General features: G+C 39.9%; 2 protein-coding genes across 4 annotated transcripts in view; both read right to left on the bottom strand.

Annotated features, from left to right (window-relative positions):
* hook3 (hook microtubule-tethering protein 3) overlaps positions 1-7,327 on the bottom strand; it is a 52,788-nt gene extending 45,461 nt beyond the window's left edge. Inside the window, exon 1 of one of the 3 annotated variants that reach the window (XM_061927412.1) lies at positions 7,157-7,325. In XM_061927412.1, the coding sequence (XP_061783396.1) occupies positions 7,157-7,213 (57 nt within the window). In that variant the 5' untranslated portion in view covers positions 7,214-7,325. Of the gene's footprint in view, positions 1-7,156 lie in introns of all 3 variants that reach the window. The other 2 variants (XM_061927413.2, XM_061927414.2) reach the window with 2 other exon arrangements.
* Positions 7,328-12,693: 5,366 nt separating this feature from the next.
* Positions 12,694-25,281, bottom strand: rnf170 (ring finger protein 170). Its single transcript, XM_061926986.2, has 7 exons — positions 24,999-25,281; positions 24,695-24,867; positions 18,070-18,145; positions 17,733-17,847; positions 17,120-17,193; positions 16,769-16,900; positions 12,694-13,602 (listed from the first exon to the last, which is right to left on the bottom strand). Exons 2-7 carry the CDS (start codon positions 24,832-24,834, stop codon positions 13,333-13,335), a joined length of 807 nt encoding a protein of 268 aa, XP_061782970.1. The 5' UTR covers positions 24,835-24,867; positions 24,999-25,281; the 3' UTR covers positions 12,694-13,332.
* Between the last annotated feature and the right edge of the window lie 1,924 nt (positions 25,282-27,205).

Genomic DNA, 27,205 nt, shown 5'->3' on the forward strand with positions numbered 1-27,205 from the left:
GACTGTTGTAATTTGACTATTAAGATGAGCAATTTGTCTCAATCCGACCTCAATCCAAACCAACTATAAAATGTGTTACTACCTGTAAGTGGCATAAAAGCAGTAAACAAACCCAAGGGTTGACTTACTGAACCCCTTTTCCGTTTAGCGTCTTAAAACAAAAATGTTGAAAGTTGAGAACCTCTGGTCAATATGAATGAAGTATTAATAAAACAATTTTCCACTGAAAGGGAAGAAAATCTGTGCAAAAACATTTTGACTTTGTTAAACCACTCAAACATTGAAGAAATCCATTCAAACGTGATCACAAGGCAAACCCCTTTTTCGTTTATCATCTTAAACCAACATGTTATAATTTGTTGGTGTCTGGTAGCCGAGTAGAAATAATTAAAAAGTTATTAGCAAATCCCAATGCTACTATTGCTAAACATGGTGTCACTATATTAAATTAGTTGTCCATACACCAAATAACCACAAAAATAGCATAAAGACGACAACTGCACTGTTTGAATAGAGATCTGCCTAGTAAACAAAGTACAATTTAAATGCTGCCAGTCATATAAATACAACACAAATAGCTCCCCTTTTCCTTTTGTCATAGTAGCTGTAACTGTGATGAAAGTTGAGAACCTCTGGTCAATATGAATGAAGTATTAATAAAACAATTTTCCACTGAAAGGGAAGAAAATCTGTCCAAAAACATTTTGACTTTGTTAAACCACTCAAATATTGAAGAAATCCATTCAAACATGATCACAAGGCAGATTATTTTATTTGATAGGTGACTTGGGCAATAAACATGCGATGTGTTTTAATATCAGGTATGTTAAAGACACATAAACAAAACAATTTTAGCAGAAGTTGTTCTTGTTGAACCCTTATAAGATCAATGCAATGCATATTTTCACTTCAAGCAGCCAGTGTTGTATAGAAACAAGAGTTTCCTCAACATGCCATTTCAGTTGTGTGTTTACACATCCTAGCAATGTTATAGGTATGCAGTGGCATCCCCTATACCAGTGATTCTTAAACTGTCATCTAGTGGTACGCAACAGAATTACTTAATTAGATATTGTAATGACGTGACTCGAGCCGTTATCAAAGGTCTATCAGCCTTCGATGGAAGTCGTTACAATCCGACTACTGTAGGCCGTATTCGACTCCAAAATAAACAATTAATACACAATACAATTGTCTTACTCTGTCATCTCTATCACTCAACATGCGTGGGAACCGAATGTCCCTCACATTCCCTGCTTACGTCCACCTTTTGCCAGCTTCATAGCCAATCAACACGCAGAACAAAGACGAACATTGGCAGAGAAAGCTGCAAATAACAATAAAAAAATTACAGAAAAACTGTTTTGATATTTATTTTAGTACAATGTTTATTTAACTTTTATGTGCAATTAATTTCATTTGATTCTTTATTTAAGTATGGTGTTTTAAGTTCCTATATTCAAACACCGTGTTACTGTTTAAACTGTGTTATGTTACAGTGGCCAAACTTATTAACTGTACTTGTTAAATAAAACCTCTGCCTTGTTTTAATGAATACTTAAGCCTACTACACTACTGTATTTTAATGTAGTCATTACAGTGGCACACAGTCAAGTGTTTTGTGGGGTGGTACTTGGTGAAAAAAAGTTTTATAAACACTGATCTATACCCTAGTAGAGGGTAGTTAGAATGCATATCACGACAAAATGACTTTGGTATAGTATAGTATTATATATTACTTTTAAGTGACGTAAACATAATCCAAAAAGTAGCACACGGATGCTTTAGGAATATTTTTCGCCGCTTGGTTTACGCATTTATAAGCAAAAGAGTACATTTGACTGACTACTAAATCAGGAGCGAGTAAAATGCTCAAATCAAACCCGATTTATAAAATAATACTCTTCCTATTTAATACATGAACCTCTTGGACCAAAACTAGAGGAAATCCATTAGGAATTTTGATCTTGTCAAATATGCAGAAGCGCAACATGCAGAACACATGTAAACAAAGACGAACATTGGCAGAGAAAGCTGCACGTATTTGTAGTCTACTTTATACCTTTTGTTTTCACCCTCTTGTTGTGCATTATCCTTTCCATCCTTATCCTTTCCATCCTTTGCAACTGAGCTACTGTGTGGATGGAACAATTGCCCTTGTGGATCAATCAAGTTTGTCTAAGTCTAATTCTAACACTAAAAAAATAAACAAAAACTGTGTTTTGATATTTATTTTAGTACAATGTTCATTTAACTTTTTTAATTTTATTTGATTCTTTATTCTTTATATATTCAAACGTAGTGTTACTGTTTAAACTGTGTAATGTTACAGTTGCAAAAATTATTACCAAACTTTTTAAATAAAACTTCTGCCTTGTTTTTGATGATCACTTAGACCTACTACACTACTGTATTTTAATGTTGCCATTACAGTGGCACACAGTCAAGTGTTTTGTGGGGTGGTACTTGGTGAAAAAAGTTTTAGAAACACTGATCTATACACTAGTACAGTGTTTTTCAACCTCTGTGCCGTGGCATACTAGTGTACCATGAGATATTGTCTGGTGTGCCGTAGGAGATGATGTAATTTCACCTAATTGGGTTAAAACATTTTTGCAAACCAGTAATTATAATCCGCAAATGTGCCAAGTGTCTGTGCTGTCTGTAGCTCGGCAGAGTAACCGTGTAATACTCTTCCATATCGGTAGGTGGCAGCAGGTAGCTAATTGCCTTGTAGATGTCGGGTACATGGTTTGTCGTGATCACAATATGCAGACAACAGCGGGAGGCAGGGTGCAGGTAAAAAGGTGTCTAATGCTTAAATCAAAAATAAACAAAAGGCAAGTGCCGCTAAGAAAAGGCATTGAAGCTTAGGGAAGGCTATGCAGAACGAAGCTAAAACTGAACTGGCTGCAAAGTAAACAAAAACAGAATGCTGGACGACAGCAAAGACTTACAGCGTGTGGAGCAGCAGACGGTGTCCACAAAGTACATTCGTACATGACATGACAATTAACAACAAAATAGGAGCACAAAACAAGAACTAAAACACTACACACAGGAAAACACCAAAAAACTCTAAATAAGTCACGGCGTGATGTGACAGGTGGTGACAGTACACCTACTTTGAGACAAGAGCTATATTGATGCATGCTTAGTTATGGTTTGAATTCATATCCAGCAATTGCGAGAACAACTTTTTACTGTCAATATCGGCTGCTGAATTTCATTTTTTAATGTTTTCTGCTGGTGGTGTGCCTCGAGATTTTTTTCAATGAAAAAACACTGCACTAGTAGAGGGTATTATAGTATTGTATATTACTATTCAGTGACGCAAACATAATCCAAAAAGTAGCACACGATGCTTTGGGAATGCTTTTCGCCGCTTGGTTTACAAGTACAGCTCCATTAATGGAGTGTTACTTTCAAAGGCAAAATTAAAGTATTGCTAAAAACATAATTTTATATGGGACTTTATTGTATTATATGTATAGTACAGGGGTCACCAACCTTTTTGAAACCAAGAGCTACTTCTTGGGTACTGATTAATGCGAAGGGCTACCAGTTTGATACACACTTAAATAAATTGCCAGAAATAGCCAATTTGCTCAATTTACCTTTAACTCTGTTATTATTAATAATTAATTATATTTATCTTTGTGGAAACACTGATCATCTTAATGATTTCTCACAATAAATATATATAGAAACAGATAAATATCAATATGCAACACTTTATTTTTATATTTTTTCTAAGTGCACATTTTTCAAATTGAACATTTTCAAATGATCACTTCTAAGACAGTCTTGTGAAATCACAATATCCCATTTTAACTAGCTAGCCACTAACATAAATGATAAATGGGTTGTACTTGTATAGCGCTTTTCTACCTTCAAGGTACTCAAAGCGCTTTGACACTACTTCCACATTTACCCATTCACACACACATTCACACACTGATGGAGGGAGCTGCCATGCAAGGCGCTAACCAGCACCCATCAGGAGCAAGGGTGAAGTGTCTTGCTCAGGACACAACGGACATGACGAGGTTGGTACTAGGTGGGGATTGAACCAGGGACCCTTGGGCCGCGCACGGCGTCCGTTTTTAACAAATCATGAATTACTTTGCACCATATTTGTACAAATAATAACTCATGTTAAATACAAAAGCCAACTCTCAAATGTTTAAATAAATCATGTCACACTTTGAACTGGACACCAAATCTGTTATCTGTTTCTTTGACAGTTAGTGAAGACCAAGTCTTTAAAATATTTTCTTGGATTTTCAAATTCTATTTGAGTTTTGTCTCTCTTAGAATTAAAAATGTCGAGCAAAGCGAGACCAGCTTGCTAGTAAATAAATAAAATTTTAAAAATAGAGGCAGCTCACTGGTAAGTGCTGCTATTTGAGCTATTTTTAGAACAGGCCAGCGGGCTACTCATCTGCTCCTTACGGGCTACCTGGTGCCCGCGGGCCCCGCGTTGGTGACCCCTGGTATAGTACATGCTCCAAAAAGAAAAAAAGCATAAAACACAGTATATTTAAATGTACTAAATGTAAAAAAAGGGAATAAATATTCAAAATAATCTAGTTTGGTTACGCCATCAAGAGAGCAACACAAGGTTGTAAAAGTTTCAACTACAATTCTAAATAAGATGTCAAAAGCAAACTGAAATCAAATACACATCAATACCTATTTATGATGATTTATCAAAATATAAAAGAAATATACCTGAACCGAACGCTCATGATGGTTACACCAAATAGTAACGCTATGAATCGCGTTTTTCCAAGTTTTTGGTGCATTTTTATGCTATTTGCAAGCATCTCCTTTTTATTATCGTTGATTTTAAATAGCCAAACTAATGCATTATATATACCGTATTTTCCGCACTATAAGGCGCACCTAAAAACCACAATTTTTCTCAAAAGCTGACAGTGCGCCTTATAACGCGGTGCGCTTTATTACGATTCATTTTCATAAAGTTTCGGTCTCGCAACTTCGGTAAACAGCCGCCATCTTTTTTCCCGGTAGAACAGGAAGCGCTTCTTCTTCTACGCAAGCAACCGCCAAGGAAAGCACCCGCCCCCATAGAACAGGAAGCGCTTCACCCGCCCCCGGAAGAAGAAGAAAAAACGCGCGGATATCACCGTACGTTTCATTTCCTGTTTACATCTGTAAAGACCACAAAATGGCTCCTACTACGCGACAAGGATCCGGTTCATAAAAAGACGCAATCTCTCCATCCGCACACGGATTACTACCGTATTTCACAGCAACTGATATTCCTGTGAACTGCACTGTGGAACGGGAGCACGTACGGTGAATATTCGCACCACAGGGAATGAGAAGTCATCCTTCACTGTGGTTCTAGCTTGCCATGCTAACTTCCACCCATGGTGATATTCAAAAGGAAGACCTTGCCAAAAGAGACCTTTCCAGCCGGCGTCATCATAAAAGCTAACTCGAAGGGATGGATGGATGAAGAAAAGATGAGCGAGTGGTTAAGGGAAGTTTACGCGAAGAGGCCGGGTGGCTTTTTTCACACAGCTCCGAAGGCGAACACACCTTCACTAAGAAGGGCAGATAGCGCCGGTCGACATACGCCAACATCTGCCAGTGGATCGTAAATGCCTGGGCAGATAGTTTCGGTCACAACTGTGGTCCGAGCTTTCCGGAAGGCAGGATTCACAGAACTGCTGCACAACAACAGCGACACTGAATCCGATGACTTCGACGAGGCGGAGCCGGCCATTTTTGGATCCCACGCTTGCGCAACTTTTCAATTCGGACACCGAAGACGAAGAATTCGAAGGATTTACGAATGAAGAATAACTTCAGAAGGTGAGCGCTATGTTTATTTTGTGTGTTGTGACATTAACGTTCGAGCAACATTATGTTGCTATTTATTGCTCTACACCATTTTGAATTTTACTATGTTTGTGATTGCACATTTGCGTACATTTTGGGACAGAGTTGTTAGAACGCTGGTTTTCAATATATTATTAAAGTTTGACTGAACTATCTGACTGTTTTTTTGACATTCACTTTAGCGCAGCGTTTTTTTGACATTCACTTTAGCGCAGCGTAGGCGCGGCTTATAGTCCGGGGCGGCTTATTGGTGGACAAAATTATGAAATATGTAATTCATAGAAGGTGCGGCTAATAATCCGGTGCGCCTTATAGTGCGGAAAATACGGTATATGCATGCCCATCCATCCATCCATCCATTTTCTACCGCGTATTCCCTTTGGGGTCGCGGGGGGCGCTGGAGCCTATCTCAGCTACAATCGGGCAGAAGGCGGGGTACACCCTGGACAAGTCGCCACCTCATCGCAGGGCCAACACAGATAGACAGACAACATTCACACTCATATCCACACACTAGGGCCAATTTAGAGTTGCCAATCAACTTATCCCCAGGTGCATGTCTTTGGAGGTGGGAGGAAGTCGGAGTACCCGGAGGGAACCCACGCAGTCACGGGGAGAACATGCAAACTCCACACAGAAAGATCCCGAGCCCGGGATTGAACCCAAGACTACTCAGGACCTTCGTATTGTGAGGCAGATGCACTAACCCCTCTGCCACCGTGAAGCCCTATGCATGCCCTAGTAAACAAAAAAAGTCATTTATTTTGATTGTTACATTTTGAAGTACATTTGTGCAGGTGGGTGCGAATGTACCCATTACCAGAGCTGTACACTTACACATTTATAGGCAAAAGAGTACATTTGACTGACTACTAAATCAGGAGCGAGTAAAATGCTCAAAGGAAACCCGACTTATAAAATAATACTCTTCCCATATAATATATGAACCTCTTGGACCAAAACTAGAGGAAATCCATTAGGAATGTCGATCTTGTTAAATCTGCAGAAGCGCAAATGTTAAGTCTTGCTAGATTAGACAGCGAGCACACAACACAACACATCAGCAGCTAAAGCAGCCAACAGCTGGCCCGCATACGTCATCGTCGTGAGCTCATGTCATTTTCCTGCAGGAGCAACCCGACCTAACCAAGCTAGCATCATAGCATCATCAGCCTGTTAGCACGCCGAGCTAACGCTAGCATTGGTTGCTAGCTAGCGAGCTAAGCTAGTGGCGGGGGAGAGGAAGAAAAACAACACCCGCGCGCTGTGTTCAATGACCTACCCATGTCAGAAGGCTGTCACAGAGTTCAACCCGATCCAGCGACCCCGACGTCGTCATTGTTACCCAAAGTCGTTGTGGAATTTAGGTGACAAATAGCGCCTTAAGTTAATAGCAACCCCAGACGCACCCGAGAGCTGTCGCTGGCTGGTGGGTGTCTCGCAATCCTACACCGGCGTCTGCCGGAGGCTGGGTGGGTGGGCGGAGTCATAAGCTCTACTGTTTAAAGTTCCACACAAAATAATAGGCAAATTGTCTGTAACACAATTTCAAATCATTCCAAATAAGTAAATCACTTTTAGGCAACAGACCACATTATTAAAGTTAACGTACCACTGATAGTCACGACTCACACGCACTAGGTACTAGGTGTGGTGAAATCATACTTGCCAACCTTGAGACCTCCGATTTCGGGAGGTGGAGGGGGGGGGCAGGGGCGTGGTTGGGGGCGTGGCTAAGAGGGGAGGAGTATATTTACAGCTAGAATTCACCAAGTCAAGTATTTCATATATATATACAGTATATATATATATATATATATATATATATATATATATATATATATATATATATATATATATATGTATGTGTGGGGAAAAAAAATCACAAGACTATTTCATCTCTACAGGCCTGTTTCATGAGGGGGGTACCCTCAATCGTCAGGAGATTTTAATGGGAGCATTCGCATACCATGGTTTATATAGGGCACAGAGTGGGTGGGTACAGGCTGGCCTAGGGGCGTGGTGATTGGTTCATGTGTTACCTAGGAGGTGTTTCCGTCTATGGCGGCATGTTGTTACAATTTCGCTGCGCTTGTTGAGGGATGACAGGTCTGGACGGTAGATAATAAACAGTTTCTCTTTCAAGCATAGGTTGCATCTTTTATTACCACTATTGTAAGGTGTGCTGGATGCAAGAATTTGCCATGTTATTGAATATTCAACATTATTGTCTTTGAGGTCCCAAATGTGTTTGCTGAGTTCTGTGGTATTTCGCAGGTTTTTGTTCCTGAAAGAAGCCTTGTGGTTGTTCCATCTGGTTTTGAATTCACCCTCGGTTAATCCTACATATGTGTCGGATGTGTTAATGTCCTTGCGTATTACCTTAGATTGGTAGACAACTGATGTTTGTAAGCATCCCCCGTTGAGGGGGCAATCAGGTTTCTTTCGACAGTTACATGCTTTGTTGGTTTTGGAGTCGTTCTGACTGGGGGTCGACGGCTCATTTGCAATTGTTTTGTTGTGGTTTGAGATGATTTGTCGTATATTGTTCATGCAGCTGCAGCTGTAGCTATATATATATATATATATATACTGTATATATATCCATCCATCCATCCATCTTCTTCCGCTTATCCGAGGTCGGGTCGCGGGGGCAGCAGCCTAAGCAGGGAAGCCCAGACTTCCCTCTCCCCAGCCACTTCGTCCAGCTCCTCCCGGTGGATCCCGAGGCGTTCCCAGGCCAGCCGGGAGACATAGTCTTCCCAACGTGTCCTGGGTCTTCCCCGTGGCCTCCTACCGGTCGGACGTGCCCGAAACACCTCCCGAGGGAGGCGTTCGGTTGGCATCCTGACCAGATGCCCGAACCACCTCATCTGGCTCCTCTCGATATGGAGGAGCAGCGGCTTTACTTTGAGCTCCCCCCGGATGGCAGAGCTTCTCACCCTATCTCTAAGGGAGAGCCCCGCCACCCGGCGGAGGAAACTCATTTCGGCCGCTTGTACCCGTGATCTTGTCCTTTCGGTCATGACCCAAAGCTCATGACCATAGGTGAGGATGGGAACGTAGATCGACCGGTAAATCGAGAGCTTTGCCTTCTGGCTCAGCTCCTTCTTCACCACAACGGATCGATACAGCGTCCGCATTACTGAAGATGCCGCACCGATCCGCCTGTCGATCTCACGATCCACTCTTCCCTCACTCGTGAACAAGTGGTGGGCTCTCCTATTTCTGTATATATATATATATATATATATATATATATATATATATATATATCAAGAGGGACAGAGACAGCGCACAGTGCATGTGGATCACATGTTACCATGGCGAGAAAACATGGAGAGACTGCCAGTTATCTAGTCTCCACCAGTTGCAGAAAATGTGCCATCAGTACAACTGGACAGTAGCTGTTTCAGTTCCATCATCAGGACCATCAGTGAGTCAGACACAAACTAGTCTCATCATTGAACCAGATTCAAGGGCTGCTGAGTTGCCATCATCAGAACCCAGATCACCCACAACAAAAACCCCACCAGTGATCCACAGGTAACCAGAAAGGTTTCGAGTACCACCAAAAAAACAGAATCTCTGAAGACAGTATAAAAATCTGTGTTAAAGATGTACAAATACTGTTTGTATAATAAGCATGTTATTGTTTACAAATGAGGGTTAAGAGTTCAGTACTAAAAAAAAAGAAAGAATGTGGCTTAAGTACAGTTTTTTAATTGAGCTGCTGCATTTTTTGGTTGGGTTGTTTATTTCTTTTGAGTAACTTCTACATTTCTAAAAGGGGAGGAATGTAATAGAGTGATCTATGTTTGTCTGTTGCCATCTCCTGGTGAATGTTGGCTATAGCGTACTGGGGTTACTTTTTGGTTGGCCAACGATTTACGTGGTGTTGCGCACCTGACGTCAAGTGTGTGAGTCTGTTCTGAAGTCTACAGTAAAGAGACGTACTTCATCCCCTCGCCTGTTTATTGCCTCCAACTCCATATATTACAACAACATTGCTCCATGCGGACCCTCCAGGTCCGCATGGAGCTGGAGCGGGCGTGGCCTCCAGGTCCGCCTGAATTTCGGGAGATTTTCGGGACAAAATTTGTCCCGGGAGGTTTTCGGGAGAGGCGCTGAATTTCGGGAGTCTCCCGGAAAATCCGGGAGGGTTGGCAAGTATGGGTGAAATTAACCTCTGCATTCCACCCCCTGGGAGATGAGGGGAGAAATGAGCAGCAGTGGTGGCCGCGCTCGGGAATCATTTTGGTGATTTAACCCCCAATTCCAACTGCTCGCTGTACATATCCTACAAAGTCAGACCTACACTGTCTCAATGTCCATTTCTCAGATGATATAATTGTTGATGACTGAAGTGCTGATATCAACCAAACCTAAAATGGACTGATACAAAGTGGAAAAGTGTTCTGTGGTCTGACGAGTCCAGAATTCAAATTGTTTTTGGAAACTGTGGACGTCGTGTCCTCCGGACCAAAGAGGAAAAGAACCATCCGGATTGTTATAGGCGCAAAGTTGAAAAGCCAGCATCTGTGATGGTATGGGGGTGTATTAGTGCCCAAGACATGGGTAACTTACACATCTGTGAAGGCGCCATTAATGCTGAAAGGTACATACAGGTTTTGGGGCAACGTATGTTGCCATCCAAGCAACGTTACCATGGACGCCCCTGCTTATTTCAGCAAGACAATGCCAAGCCACGTGTTACATCAACGTGGCTTCATAGTAAAAGAGTGCGGGTACTAGACTGGCCTGCCTGTAGTCCAGACCTGTCTCCCATTGAAAATGTATGGCGCATTATGAAGCCTAAAATACCACAACGGAGACCCCCGGACTGTTGAACAACTTAAGCTGTACATCAAGCAAGAATGGGAAAGAATTCCACCTGAGAAGCTTCAAAAATGTGTCTCCTCAGTTCCCAAACGTTTACTGAGTGTTGTTAAAAGGAAAGGCCATGTAACACAGTGGTGAACAGGCCCTTTCCCAACTACTTTGGGTATAAACGTGTTGCAGCCATGAAATTCTAAGTTATTATTTGCAAAAAAAAAATAAAGTTTATGAGATTGAACATCAAATATCTTGTCTTTGTAGTGCATTCAATTGCATATGGGTTGAAAAGGATTTGCAAATCATTGTATTACGTTTATATTTACATCAACACAATTTCCCAACTCATATGGAAACGGGGTTTGTATATACTCTGATGATTAACTTGTGTGATGACTGTATTATGCTGATAGTATATATGTGTACCATGAATTGATTAACGTGGACCCCGACTTAAACAAGTTGAAAAACGTATTCGGGTGTTACCATTTAGTGGTCAATTGTACGGAATATGTACTGTACTGTGCAATCTACTAATAAAAGTTTCAAAGTTTCAACCCTTGATGCTGAGGTAATAGGTCCCATTTTTATAGTCTTTGGTATGACTCGGCCGGGGTTCGAACTCACAACTTACCGATCTCAGGGCGGACACTCTAACCACAAGGCCACTGAGCAGGTATTGCAGCAAATAAAGTTAATGTTATTAATTGTCTTGATTAAATAATTGACTCGTTTGCACCGATTAAGACACCGCTAATTCATCATTAGAGGCGAGTGTAATCATACTAAAATCGTGTACTATTTCAATAGCATGAGCAAGTGTCTCCAAACGGTTGACATCTCCTGTTAATCAGGTATATATGGGTAAACTTGGACTTAGACAAAATGTATTGATCCCCCTGCAGTGAGGTAGCAACTTGTCCAGGGTGTACCCCGCCTTCCGCCCGATTGTAGCTGGGATAGGCTCCAGCGCCCCCCGCTACCCCAAAGGGAATATGCGGTAGAAAATGGATGGATGGTATTGATCCCCAAGAGAAATTGTTCCATACAGTCGTTCAGTTACAAAGGATGGAAAGGATAATGCACACAAGGGCACAAAAAGAGGGCGAAAACAAAAGGTATAAAGTAGACAAAAAATTACCATTGTAGCAATATTAAATATAACATATGTAACATGTAATATTTACATATATATATATATATATATATATATATATATATATAAATAAAATATGTATCCCCCCCAACACCCCCAGACATCTTGGTGTTTTTCATGCTTTCCAGTGTTCAAGTGGTTAAAAAAAAAGAGTTGTTCAGTTTCCCAGCTGTGGTGTATGCATGTATTTAACGACTGATTACCAAATGATGTGTTGCATCATTAGTCACTGCTATCACAGAGTGGTTGTACTTGTACTTGTGCAACCACATTACAATCATAGAATTGGCAGACTCAAGTCAAACTAGTTTACAGATGTTGATTAACTTTTTTTGCTTTTGTTAGAAACAGAGAGTGACACTAACTTAAAAAAAAATACAGGCGAAATCTTACTGTAACTTCCACCCTCGTGCTATTTCAAGAAAACAAATGTCATGGATGAAGTTTCAACATCCATATCCCGGGGTCATGACCCCTCATGGGTTCCCATTCCTTTAAGGGTCCAAGAAAGGATGCCTAATCTTCATGGCTGCCTCAATTAAGACCTATTTAACTGTAAAAAAAAAAAAAAAGAAAGACAATCATTGTTGTTTGCGCATTGCTGAAGTGCCATATTTATTTTTCAAGCCCAGTTATCAAAATTGACTAATTGTCTTGCATTATGATTAGATTACAGCCACACACGCAAGCAGGTTGTAAGATTCACATGATGGTGTCTTAAAGATACTCATATAATTTAACATTAAAGAGCTACGATAATAAGGTCCCATCAAATAACAGTACCACTTTTTTACCAATATTGATTGGCCTCTACTCCAAAAAGTGCCTTATTTTGACGAATTATCACCTCATCTTTAATAAACGCCTCTTTGTTGCTCCTTTATAATGTGAAACAGTTTAGCTTTACTCTGTCATCCAATAGCCACTGTAGACCAAATTAAAACAGTGGTAGTCTCGAGTCATTCATTTTGACCCATTTGTACAAATACAATTGAGTTTAGGACACTGCTAAATCATTACAATATGCCAGTATAATAATATAACAATGTTTACTGTACTATACAGTGGCAGTCAAAAGAGTGTTACACTTTCTCTATTAATCGTAATGACTGACACTGTACATCATTTCACTAAGATATAATTAAAGGTGGGGGAAAGCGAACACAAATATGCAGACGCTATTTGTACAAATAAAGACCTTCCACCTATAATACACACCTGGCACTCTCTGAAGTTATGTAAGTTAACAACCTTGGACACAGAGGAAATATGATCACTTTAAGCAATGGTGTTCCCTCCATGTGTTGGTTGAATTGCGTCGTGTGAGCCTATCAAATATTCTTAGTGCCAACTTTCTCTAAGCCCATGGAGCGGACCAAAAGTATTGATCAAGTTCGGTAATTTATATACACCTTCTTAAACGATCTTGGAGCGTGAAGAAAGCAGGCTTCGTGTGTCTCATTGACCTAGCCGTTCAGTCTCTGCGTCACCACCTCCCGGTACATGATTGAGATGTAAATAAAGAAGAGGAGGATGACAAAGAAGTCGTCCATGAATCCCAGCAGGCCGAAAAGCGCCTCGGGCAGGATGTCTAGGGGCGAGGCCAGGTAGGTGAGGGCGCCAACCAGGCAGAGGATAATTCGAATGCGGAACATCCAGAAGAGGCCGCCCATGGAGAACATCTCCCTGAAGGCATGGCGGAGGAGGGTTGGCACGTCTCGCAGGCGGTCCATTAACTGAGAAGAATAAACAATGCATTGTAAAGACACTACACATTCTTTTCTCTTGTAAAAAATTATGTAATAATTAAAGGATATTTCAGTCTTTTAAACACAACTGAACTTCTAAGATTGAACACAACTGTTATGGAACACAGGTCGATGTTGAATATGTTCCTATTTGTATAAAACATTGAAGCTCAAAGTAATCTATTCCAGGGTTAAACTGTAGCTATCATGGAAGCATTTCAAGTAACATTTTACCGTAACCATAATAAACAGTGTTTTTCATACATTCATTTATTTGTTAGCTGGGAATACATGCAGACGACCTGTATGCCCATAAACACATTATAATGGGACTGTCTGTGAACATAGTACACTATGGCAGCAAATATAAAAAAGTTGATAACTTGTACTAACGGGATGCAACCTGCATTTACGAGCACATTGCGTCCCACGACCGAGCTTGCACCATATTTTTCGGACTATAAGTCGCTCCGGAGTATAAATCGCACCAGCCGGAAATGCATAAAAAAGAAGGAAAAAAACATATATAAGTCGCACTGGAGTATAAGTCGCATTTTTGGGGGAAATTTATTTGATAAAACCCAACACCAAGAATAGACATTTGAAAGGCAATTTAAAATAAATAAAGAATAGTGAACAACAGGCTGAATAAGTGTACGTTATATGACGCATAAATAACCAACTGAGAACGTGCCTGGTATGTTAACGTAACATATTATGGTAAGAGTCATTCAAATAACTATAACATATAGAACATGCTATACGTTTACCAAACAATCTGTCACTCCTAATCGCTAAATCCTATGAAATCTTATACGTCTAGTCTCTTACGTGAATAAGCTAAATAATATTATTTGATATTTTAATAGTTAGTTTAATGTGTTAATAATTTCACACATAAGTCGCTCCTGAGTATAAGTCGCACCCCCGGCCAAACTATGAAAAAAACTGCGACTTATAGTCCGAAAAATACGGTAACTCAAATCACTCGTATCTCGAAGCAGCTCCGCCCATTGAAATGAATTTAAATTATTTTAATCGGTGCTTGGCACTCCAAAAACATGACAATTTTAAAATGTAAAATGCCTTTAAAAAATGACATTTTAAACAAAAAACCTTAGACAAATTGTTTGAAAAGCATTACAATAGTATGTACTACAAACAACTACAGTAATCTTAAGAAATTTGATATTATAACTTTTGTATGTGTCTCCTACACTATAAGCTGCTTCTCCATCGTGTAACAATAGGAACCAGGAAATTGTTTTTATGTTGCACACGGACATATTTGAGTGATGGATCGGAAAGGTCAGAGTTGATATGTATGTCTGTGTACCAAAAGTAATGCTCGGCCGTCCAGTTTGTTAAGTAAGGACTCGATAGAACAAATTGTAATGTGTCAAACACGACATCTGCAGCTTCTCAATATGTTCATGGATAAATGTATGTCCTTTAGATGTTTGTGGTTAAATGTTGCGGACATTTTCTCAATTCCGGTGGTTGGAGGGCAGTATTGTGTCCGTCACTCAGCAACGCTCCAACATTTGTTTCTTTTGTAGAGGAAGTGTGAAACAGCAGTAGGTAACAATAATTCAACTTTTTATGGCTCAAACGTCACAACCCTGTGACAAATTATTACTTTAACTGGTGTGCTCCTAACTTTCATTCTTTCATTCTCAAAATAATCTTACTTATCTCATCATATGAAATATAACTTACTGCACCAATTATTATTCATTTATAGAGATGTCCGATAATATCGGCAGGCCGAAATTATCGGCCGATATATGCATGAAAATGTAATATCGGAAATTATCGGTATCGTTTTTTTTATTATCGGTATCGTTTTTTTTTTTTTTTTGTTTTTTTTTATTAAACCAACATAAAAAACACAAGATACACTTACAATTAGTGCACCAACCCAAAAAACCTCCCTCCCCCATTCACACTCATTCACACAAAAGGGTTGTTTCTTTCTGTTATTAATATTCTGGTTCCCACATTATACATCAATATACATCAATACAGTCTGCAAGAGATACAGTCCGTAAGCACACATTATTGTGCGTGCTGCTGGGCCACTAATAGTACTAACCTTTAACAGTTAACTTTACTAATTTTCATTAATTACTAGTTTCTATGTAACTGTTTTTATATTGTTTTACTTTCTTTTTTATTCAAGAAAATGTTTTTAATTTATTTATCTTATTTTATAAAAAAAATGTAAAAGTACCTTATCTTCACCATACCTGGTTGTCCAAATTAGGCATAATAATGTGTTAATTCCACAACTGTATAAATCGGTTGATATCGGTATCGGTTGATATCGGTATCGGTAATTAAAGAGTTGGACAATATCGGAATATCGGATATCGGCAAAAAGCCATTGTCGGACATCCCTATTTATTTATTTATTTTTATTGTGATTACTTATGGAGTATATTGTGAATAAATTGAGAACAGGAAGTGAACAAAAGTTTTAGCAACTATTATGTAAAAGAAAAGGGGTAGGATTAAATAAGCTCTGCTTCTTCCTACTCCTTTTCGAACATGTTGAAAAGAGAAACTGGAAATTGTGATGTATCATGTTGTATGCTTGCATGATCGAAATAAACTCAAACTCAACTCAACTTAATTTATGCTGGCAAATCAAAGCAAAACAAAAAGTCAAGAGACAAATGGTACTGTATCTCAAATTATTCGTGAGTTAAAGTACCGTACTCATAAGTTGAGTTACCACTGTCGTTCATGATCGGTTAAAAAAAGGTTGGTGGCTTGTGGAATTGGGACATGGGGATTTCTTACGAATTGCGATCATTCAAAATATTTAACAATTGCATTTAGAAATAGTGTTGCATGTTGTGTCCTACCTTGTATGAAATCATTCATCTGGTGACTGTCAGCACATTGATGATGATCATTAATAATAAATATTGTGATGTGATTTATAAAAGTAAACTGAGCAAATGTGTTATTTCAGAATCAAACTGGTAGCGCTTGGTATTACTTGATACCTCGGAAGTATCCCTCGATTTCTAAAAGGTTGGTGACCCCTGCTTAAGTTGCTTATTTTTCCTCAAAGTTTATATTCGGGTTTGGAGATTCCATTGTATATGAAGCACTTGTGTATTTTGCTCCAAGACTCAATACTCACAGATCTCGGCTGATCTGAGAAGCGTCGGTTGTAATCGTTGATGTCTCTTAAGATCAGCTGAGGTACCGCTGTACCATCCTGGACCCTCTGAGGCGTGGTGTGCTGATGAAAAAGCGGGAAGAGCAGCGTTACCTGGAAAAACGAAGAAAATAACATATGAACATAGTTGCATCGAAGAAAATCTAGATTTATTTAAAACAAACAAAATAAGCCTTCCGACGCAGAAACTGATGTTCTGTTCGCTAAAACTGTAAATTTTGTTTTTTAAAACTAGCAGCCAGAAAATTAAAAAATCCAAACTACTGTATGTGCGTTTTCACAGTTGAGGCAACAATATGAGTCAACTCTTACCATTTGTCTGCATATGGGACACTTAATGGCACCCAACCAGGTGCCATACCTCCAGTAGGCTATAATACATGACCCTATGTTGGGGGGGGGGGGGGGGGGAGAGAATAGACTTATATTAAATAACAAGAAAGCAAAGGCTAAGTGATCATTCAAAAAAACTATCTTACCCAGTGGTTCTAAAACTTTTTTCACAAAATACCACCTCAGAAAAAACTTGGCTCTCCAGGTACCACTATATTGACCAACATTGAAATACAGTAGCGTAATCAGCCAATGTATTCATTAAAAACAAAGCAGAGGTATTATTTAACAAGTATACTGTATTTAATATTTTATTTATCTACACACAATTTTGAACAGTAACACAGTGTTAGAATATAGGAAAATAATACACTATACTTTAATCAAGTGATTATTTTGTGTACCACTAAATGGAGCCCGGGTATACCACAGTTCGAGAACCACTGCTTTAACCAATACCGACAAAATCCAACCTGGTATAATTACGTAGTTATTGTTCAAATCCTATTTTGATCACAAGACGTACTTTGTTGGAAATGGTAACTAAGTCTCAGACCAAAACAAGTGTGCGTGGGGAATACTATATTCTTACCACAGAAAAGATGACCACAATTAGTTTCGACAGGCAGGACAGCCTGTTGTAAACACACAGGGCAAGACATGTCCGTGTAATACTGCTGCCTTGTTTCCGGCTGAGGATTTTCCTCCTAGAACACATTCAAAAAATGTATAATAATAAAATCACACATATGAACGTAACTAATCAACACTACCATACAGTAGTTCATATTACCTGGAAGGAGATTTTACGTCACAAGTATGCATGACACATTCAACCAATCAAACATGTGCAGCTAAAATCTTAAAAATGTTGCGTTGTATGTGTGGTTTCCTTCTCATGTGTTCCATTTGGCTTTTTGCCGCCTTACCTGTTCCGTTTGCAGCTGCTGTCGAACAGCTCGAACATGCTCCTGATTCTCTGGATGAATGTTCTGATGGTCTTCCCTGCAAGATCAATGTGCAAAAATCAACATTTTGATTTCAGCTAATGCAATTGAGCGTTTTCACCGACGTCACGACTCCGTTCAATACCGGTAGGCCGCGCCATCTTTGAGGTATACACACTTGAAAAAAATTGAGTCAGTCAACAATGGAGCCATGAGGTGAAATTTTATGCCAAGTCCATATCAAATGATGCCAAAACTTGTCAAACATTCGTAAAGGGATTGACGTGATTCCGAAAAGAAAGAATGTTGTATTAGCAAAGTGACACTAATGGGAGGAGATCCGTAAGCGATGCAATCAACTTTTTCTACTAGCGACGTTGGACAAATGTCTCTTTTGTATAAAGACAAATACTACACTAGGAGCAGCTCTACATGACTGAGTATGGTTTATTTGTTTCAGACATGCTTATAAAGAAGTTACATTTGGGAACAAAAGTTTATAAGTTTCACTTCTTCCTACTCTTTTCTGGATATGAAAACCCTAATCATTATGTATTGTTTTTGTTGAGAAATATTTGTTTCTATATGTGTACTTCACTGTGTTTTGCTTTTGTTTTAAACATGTCCAAAATAATAAACTACTAATACCATTGCTACCAGTATTACTGACATCCAAAGAAGTAGGAAAAAGCAGAGTTTATTAATACCATGTCTATTACTGACAGTTCATCCATTTTGTTCACTTACAGTTTGCCTTCTCAATTTAAGCTTTGTTCACTTCCTGTGTGAAAAGAAGGGAAGGTGTTGTTTTTTTGTTTTCATCAAACAACAAACACGAGCCAAAAACATGACACTTATTTTGCTAGTGCAGTGTTAAGGAAAGAAAGAAAAACAACTTAATACTATGAACAAACTTTTAAAAAGGTGATAAATTGTTAAATATAAATAGAAAAAAATACATTTGAATACGTGGGGTAATTAAATAAAGGCAAGTAAAGTAAAGAAAATGACAACATGACTGAATTTGACACTATATCATGATTTATTTATGGATAAAAAATAAATCATGAAAATCTGTTAATATGAGGTGTGATATTAACGTTCAAATAGCTGTTGTATGCTTAAAATGATTAAAATACGTACATATTAGATGTTATTATGAATATGCCTGTTACTACATTATATATATATACATACACACACTTACAGTAGAGTGGCGTACCCCCTGGGGGGCGCGGTGCGATGCCAGGGGGGTTGCGTGTGACCTCAAGGAACATGCTTTTTTTTGCTGTACAAGACTATGATGCAGCGTATGTAGCACTTGGCTGCACTGTAACCACAGTGGAAGACGAAAGATTGCATAACATTGTAAGCTTACTAACATTAAAGGAAACAACACACCAGAAGTATAGTTTTAACATTTTTTCTGGAATAGGCTCCAGTCACCACCTCGACCCTGAAAAGGAGACTCGGTAGAAATGGATAGATGGATGGATGGATGGATTATAGAGTGGAGAGTGGGGGGAGGGGCACAAACTTCTTCCTGGGGCATAACAGAAAATATTTGAGAGGCACTGACTTACAACATGTATATAATTCCTTGATGGAGGTGTTTGGATGTTTTTTAAGGGTTTTATGGTCAGAATACATCGACCGCAATAGGCTCTATTGTAAACTGACTTTTGATCAAATTGTCTTATTAGTTAGAATGAATTAAAAAAAACACAAAACATATGTGTGCTTGTCTTACAAAAGGATTGTGAATGATAGACAAAATTCCCCCAAAAAGTTCAGTTACCCTTTAAAAACAAATGTGCCTATTAAAAAGGGGCAAAGCTTTGTAAAAGTTTGCAGCTTGCTCAGTTATATTTTGTCATCTACAAAATACCATTGATAGTTTAACAGAACACACGTTTTTTTAAATGTCTATATTGTTCACGGAAACAATACTAGGGATGTCAAACTTGTTTTTATTGAGAGTCAAATCACCGTTAAGGCTGCCCTAAAAGGGCTGTGAATACATGCAAATATAAATGCATTGTTGCCTTGTGATATTATTATACAATTGCCTATACATTTGATTATTATGTCTTTCTTGTAAACAAATTGATGGATTGCTTTGAAATTAAGGTGACAGGATAATAAGTTTAATTTTTTTTTTTAAATCTAGGGTGAATATATATTTGTTTGCATGGTCAGATAATATTAAAGTTTAAAAGATATGCAATTGCATGCAGTGCATGCAATTTTTGGGGTCAAAATTTAAAGAACAAGTTAAGCGCTTTCTTGACGCACATTCATTCCATGCTTTAGCGAGCAATATAAAATAATGCGCCAGTCCAGATGTGGCCCCTGGGCCTTGAGTTTGACACCTGGGTGATACTATATCTATACAATACATTCAATGATAGCTAATGTTAGTAGCTAAACTTTGTAAAATCGCTATTATTAGCTGACCCCACACACATCTAAAGCGTGAGCGTGTGTGTTACATACAGGCGTAGTTCATGTTATTACATGCTAAAAGCCAGGCTTTAATGCATACATCCATCCAGCCATCCATTTTCTACAGCTTGTCCCTTACGGGGTCACGGGGGGTGCTGGAGCCTATCTCAGCTGCATTCAGGCGGAAGGCAGAGTACACCCTGGACAAGTCGCCACCTCATCGCAAGGCCAACACAGATATACATACAACACTCTGGAAAGTTAGCGCCCTCTAGGCACAATGACTACTACTACAGGAAAAGCTATTTACAAAAGTGTTGCAAAGCATTCTGGGAAGCCGGAAGCACGAGTTACTGCTGGACTAACAAGCATGCACCGCACTTTGTTAATACAGTTACACTGTGGCTACATGTTTGTTAGCGCACACTTGTTTATTTGAGTACCGGTACATTAAAGGAATGTGTTGACTTAACATGTTCATGTAGTACCGGTAGATATCGACCGATATGTTTCTTTTAGGGCCAACACCGATTATTAGTAGTTATTATAGTAGTCAAGGAGGTCGATAACTGATTTTTGGAGCCGATAATTCATTTGTATGGAGGTTAATGAGCATCAAGGGTTGCAATTGGGGGTTAAATCACCAAAATGATCCATGAGCCTGCAATGCCTCATGCTGGAAGTCTCTCCAGAGAGTGGTGAGGACAGCGGAAAAGATCATCAGGACTCCTCTTCCTCCTATCAAGGAGATCGCAAAAAGCCGCTGCCTGACCAGGGCTCAGAAAATCTGCAAAGACTCCTCCCACCCCCACCAAGGACTGTTTTCACTGCTGGACTCTAGAAAGAGGTTCCGCAGCCTCCGAAGCAGAACTTCCAGGTTCTGTAACAGCTTCTTCCCTCAGGCCGTAACACTCTTGAACGCATCATAATTAAATTATCCCCTCAACTCCCCCCAAAATGGATTAACTCGCTGGAATAAAAAAGACAATATAACATACATACATAAACGTGGACGCATGTGAAAAAGTGCAATATATTTATCTGTACAGTAATCTATTTATTTATTTACATATTATATATATTTATTTATTTTATATATCCATCCATCCATTTTTACCGCTTATTCCCTTCGGGGTCGCGGGGTCGCTGGAGCCTATTTTAGCTACAATCGGGCGGAAGGCAGGGTACACCCTGGACAAGTCGCCACCTCATCGCAAGGCCAACACAGATAGACAGACAACATTCACACTCACATTCACACATATATATATATTATTTATATATATTTATTTATTTATATATGCACCTTATTGCTTTTTTATCCTGCACTACCATGAGCTTATGTAACGAAATGTTGTTCTTATCTGTGCTGTAAAGTTCAAATTTGAATGACAATAAAAAGGAAGTCGAAGTCTAAGTCTAAGTCTAATGAGCGTGGCCACTGCTGCTGCTCACTGCTCCCCTCACCTCCCAGGAGATGGAACAAGGGAATGGGTCAAATGCAGAGAGTAATTTTACCACACCTACTGTGTGTGTGACTATCTATACTATACTATACTTTAACTTTACCTAATCAATTTAATAGCAGTTCATGGATTTATTCATTGTAAGGGGAGGTAGTCTGAGCACAGCAGCTCAGTTTAGCAGAAAGTAGCACTGGTTATTACTACTAACTTACTCTCTACCTATGACTATTTTTTAATACTAAATACTGGTATCATATGTTTATTTATTGTATCTGCTGATATATTTTTATTGTAGTTGTAAATAAAATTTAAAAAATACCAGTTGATACCAATAAAAGGGCGATATCAGTATACATAAAAACGCCAAATATCGGCGCTGATAATAATAATCGGTCAATCCCTGACTTGTAGTGTTGTTGTGGGGATAAACGCGACCTGAGTGTTCAGACTGCAGTTGAAAAAAACCTAAAGATATTCACACTAACATGAAAAAATATCAGCTACAGGTCACATAAGGCAAAAAAACACAATTGACCTGCACCTCCCTGCTTGGTACTCAGCATCAAGAGTTGGAATTGGGGGTTAAATCACCAGAATGATCCACGAGCGTAGCCACCGCTGCTGCTCACTGCTCCCCCACCTCCCAGGAGGTGGAACAAGGAGATGGGTCAAATGCAGAGAGTAATTTCACCACACATACTGTGTGTGTGACTATCAGTGGTACTTTAACTTTAACTAATCAATTTAATGTCAGTTTTATTAATTGTAAGGGGTGGTAGTCTGAGCACCGCAGCTCAGTTTAGCAGAAAGTAGCACTGGTTATTATCATAACTAACTTACTCTCTACCTATGACTATTTTTTAATACTAAATACTGGTATAATATGTGTAATGTGTATTTATTGTATCTGCTGATATATTTCTATTGTAGTTGTAATTTTTTTTTTTTTAAATACCAGCTGATACCAATAAAAGGGCGATATAGGTATGCATAAAAACGCCAAATATCGGCGCTGATAACAATAATCGGTCAATCCCTGACTTGAAGTGTTTTCTTTTGCGCCATTTCATTTCGTGCCTGTAAAATTTTGTTAAATTGTGACGTTTGTCACCTTTTAATGATGTGTAAGTGGGGGATAAACGCGACCTCATTGTTCAGCCTGAAGTTGACAAAAATCTAAAGTTATTCACAACAACATGAAAAAATATCAGATACAGGTCACATAAGGCAAAAAAAACAAAACAGAATTGACCTGTACTGTAAACGTAGCCCAAAGTCGCTTGTCAGTTGTGTCTTTCATTTCCCTACAGTCGAGATGATGTCATCATCAGTATTTGACCAGTTCATGGATGTCTTTGACAACAAGTACTTGCTTTGGTCCTCCATTTAACTGGATATTCATTTTGCAGTTGAATTTGCAATGTTAAACATGTTAACATTCTTCCCTTCGTAACTATGACTAAGGATTGCAATTCATAATCGCCTCCTTCCTTTTTAAAATCTGCTCTCCAATAAGACTTGTATCATACCTCATGCTATACTGTTTTGCCCGGCGAGTACCTCCAACATGTTCGACTTTCGGACTGATAACTTCGAGTGTCAAGCACTATAGAGCGGCAGTATAGCTCGGTTGGTAGAGTGGCCGTGCCAGCAACTTGAGGGTTCCAGGTTCGATCCCCGCTTCTGCCATCCTAATCACTGCCGTTGTGTCCTTGGGCAAGACACTTTACCCACCTGCTCCCAGAGCCTCGTTTAAAAATGTCACTTACGTAAAGCCTTTGCTTTTTGCAGATGATGTGGTCCTGATGGCTTCATCTGGCCAAGATCTTCAGCTCTCACTGGATCGGTTCGCAGCCGAGTGTGAAGCGACTGGGATGAGAATCAGCACCTCCAAATCCGAGTCCATGGTTCTCGCCCGGAAAAGGGTGGAGTGCCATCTCCGGGTTGGGGAGGAGATCTTGCCCCAAGTGGAGGAGTTCAAGTACCTCGGAGTCTTGTTCACGAGTGAGGGAAGAGTGGATCGTGAGATCGACAGGCGGATCGGTGCGGCATCTTCAGTAATGCGGACGTTGTATCGATCCGTTGTGGTGAAGAAGGAGCTGAGCCAGAAGGCAAAGCTCTCGATTTACCGGTCGATCTACGTTCCCATCCTCACCTATGGTCATGAGCTTTGGGTCATGACCGAAAGGACAAGATCACGGGTACAAGCGGCCGAAATGAGTTTCCTCCGCCGGGTGGCGGGGCTCTCCCTTAGAGATAGGGTGAGAAGCTCTGCCATCCGGGGGGAGCTCAAAGTAAAGCCGCTGCTCCTCCATATCGAGAGGAGCCAGATGAGGTGGTTCGGGCATCTGGTCAGGATGCCACCCGAACGCCTCCCTCGGGAGGTGTTTCGGGCACGTCCGACCGGTAGGAGGCCACGGGGAAGACCCAGGACACGTTGGGAAGACTATGTCTCCCGGCTGGCCTGGGAACGCCTCGGGATCCACCGGGAGGAGCTGGACGAAGTGGCTGGGGAGAGGGAAGTCTGGGCTTCCCTGCTTAGGCTGCTGCCCCCGCGACCCGACCTCGGATAAGCGGAAGAAGATGGATGGATGGATGGACTTACGTAAAGCGTTTTGAGTCACTAGAGAAAAGTGATATATAAATATAATTCACTTCACTTCAGATGTCTTATATTATTTCCTGAGCGTGCTTACCTGCAGAGCAGCGCGAGGATCCCTGCCAGGAAGGTGATGGTGAGCACCACCACGAACAAAACTTGGTTGCTGACACCTTCTATGAAAGTATCTTCATCTTGGATGAGGTAGTCCAGGTCCCCACATTGATTGTCCTCCATCGCTCATAACCAACTCATCACCCCCAATACTGACTGCAATGATTGCATACACATACATGTAAACATGCACCTATAACATTTTCATTTATGAATGATTACATCCAAGCTATTTGTGGCTGAAACGTATCGAATACACCTGCGATGTATTTATAGTAATGCCTCACCTTTTAGCTCCACTGTTACAAACTATCTCAGGAGTCGGCTTATAATAACGTTACTTTCTAGGATTGTTAGACATTACAAGCTGGTATATTCGGCCTGTCGTGGTGTTAGGGTACGCCTAGCCCACTGTTCTAGTAGCTAAACTTCGCAAAAAGTCACCGTAGTCTGTATTTGTAATGTAATGTACTTGTTTCAGGAAGACATGACTTGCTAGCTAGCTGTCGTCTTGTTGTCAAGCGCATATGTTCAAGCTACCAAAGATCTTCATCAAAGGGAGATGCTGACGGCTAATACACCAATCGTAAAATATGCGGTAATGTTACTGCAACCATAAAATATAGCACCAAATACAAAACAATAACAATTAATATGTCATCATTATTTTATTTAGCTATTTTAAAATAATCTAAAAATGAAAACTTTTGTAGTGTGTTTGTTTTATTGCTAAAGTAGATCGCTGTTACGCATTTGTCCACAAGTATGCACTCTTAGGCTGATAATGTTTCTGACAATAAACTGACGGCTAATACGCCAATCGGAAAATATGCGGTAATGTTATTGCAATCATACAATATAACACCAAATACAAAATAAAAATTAATGTCATCATTATTTTATTTAGCTATTTTATACAATCTAAAAATGAAAACGTCTGTAGTTTGTTTTATTGCTAAAGTGGATCGCGGAAGTCTTTCGTTATTGCTGTTACGCATTTGTCCTCAAGTATACACTCTTAGCTGATAATGTTTCTGACGGTGAAGGGGAGATCCATCCGTACAACCATTTTCTACCGCTTGTCCCTTTCGGGGTGATGCTGACGGCTAATACGCCAATCGGAAAATATGCGGTAATATTACTGCAATCATAAAATATAACACCAAATACAAAACAATAACAATTAATATGTCATCATCATTTTATTTAGCTATTTTATCCATCCATCCATTTTCTACCGCTTGTCCCTTTTGGTGGTCGCAGGGGGTGCTGGAGCCTATCTCAGCTGCATTCGGGCGGTTTTATATCATGTAAAAATGAAAACTCCTGGAGTGTTTTTTTATTGCTAAAGTGGATCAGCGAAGTCTTGCGTTATTGCTGTTACGCATTTGTCCACAAGTATACAGGTAAAAGCCAGTAAATTAGAATATTTTGAAAAACTTGATTTATTTCAGTAATTGCATTCAAAAGGTGTAACTTGTACATTATATTTATTCATTGCACACAGACTGATGCATTCAAATGTTTATTTCATTTAATTTTGATGATTTGAAGTGGCAACAAATGAAAATCCAAAATTCCGTGTGTCACAAAATTAGAATATTACTTAAGGCTAATACAAAAAAGGGATTTTTAGAAATGTTGGCCAACTGAAAAGTATGAAAATGAAAAATATGAGCATGTACAATACTCAATACTTGGTTGGAGCTCCTTTTGCCTCAATTACTGCGTGGCATGGAGTCGATGAGTTTCTGGCACTGCTCAGGTGTTATGAGAGCCCAGGTTGCTCTGATAGTGGCCTTCAACTCTTCTGCGTTTTTGGGTCTGGCATTCTGCATCTTCCTTTTCACAATACCCCACAGATTTTCTATGGGGCTAAGGTCAGGGGAGTTGGCGGGCCAATTTAGAACAGAAATACCATGGTCCGTAAACCAGGCACGGGTAGATTTTGCGCTGTGTGCAGGCGCCAAGTCCTGTTGGAACTTGAAATCTCCATCTCCATAGAGCAGGTCAGCAGCAGGAAGCATGAAGTGCTCTAAAACTTGCTGGTAGACGGCTGCGTTGACCCTGGATGTCAGGAAACAGAGTGGACCGACACCAGCAGATGACATGGCACCCCAAACCATCACCCAACCATGCAAATTTTGCATTTCCTTTGGAAATCGAGGTCCCAGAGTCTGGACGAAGACAGGAGAGGCACAGGATCCACGTTGCCTGAAGTCTAGTGTAAAGTTTCCACCATCAGTGATGGTTTGGGGTGCCATGTCATCTGCTGGTGTCGGTCCACTCTGTTTCCTGAGATCCAGGGTCAACGCAGCCGTCTACCAGCAAGTTTTAGAGCACTTCATGCTTCCTGCTGCTGACCTGCTCTATGGAGATGGAGATTTCAAGTTCCAACAGGACTTGGCGCCTGCACACAGCGCAAAATCTACCCGTGCCTGGTTTACGGACCATGGTATTTCTGTTCTAAATTGGCCCGCCAACTCCCCTGACC

The sequence above is a fragment of the Nerophis lumbriciformis genome, linkage group LG32 (genome assembly GCF_033978685.3).
Source record: "Nerophis lumbriciformis linkage group LG32, RoL_Nlum_v2.1, whole genome shotgun sequence".
Taxonomy (NCBI): Eukaryota; Metazoa; Chordata; class Actinopteri; order Syngnathiformes; family Syngnathidae; genus Nerophis; species Nerophis lumbriciformis.

Bases quoted from the DNA above. Each gene is read 5' to 3' on its own strand.
- rnf170 (XM_061926986.2), bottom strand. From the start codon at position 24,834: ATGGAGGACAATCAATGTGGGGACCTGGACTACCTCATCCAAGATGAA. The intron at 17,194-17,732 runs GTAAGAATATAG...CCCCCAACATAG, and splicing joins TTGTGGTCATCTTTTCTGTG to GGTCATGTATTATAGCCTAC. The intron at 13,603-16,768 runs GTGAGTATTGAG...TATTCTTCTCAG, and splicing joins TCTCAGATCAGCCGAGATCT to TTAATGGACCGCCTGCGAGA.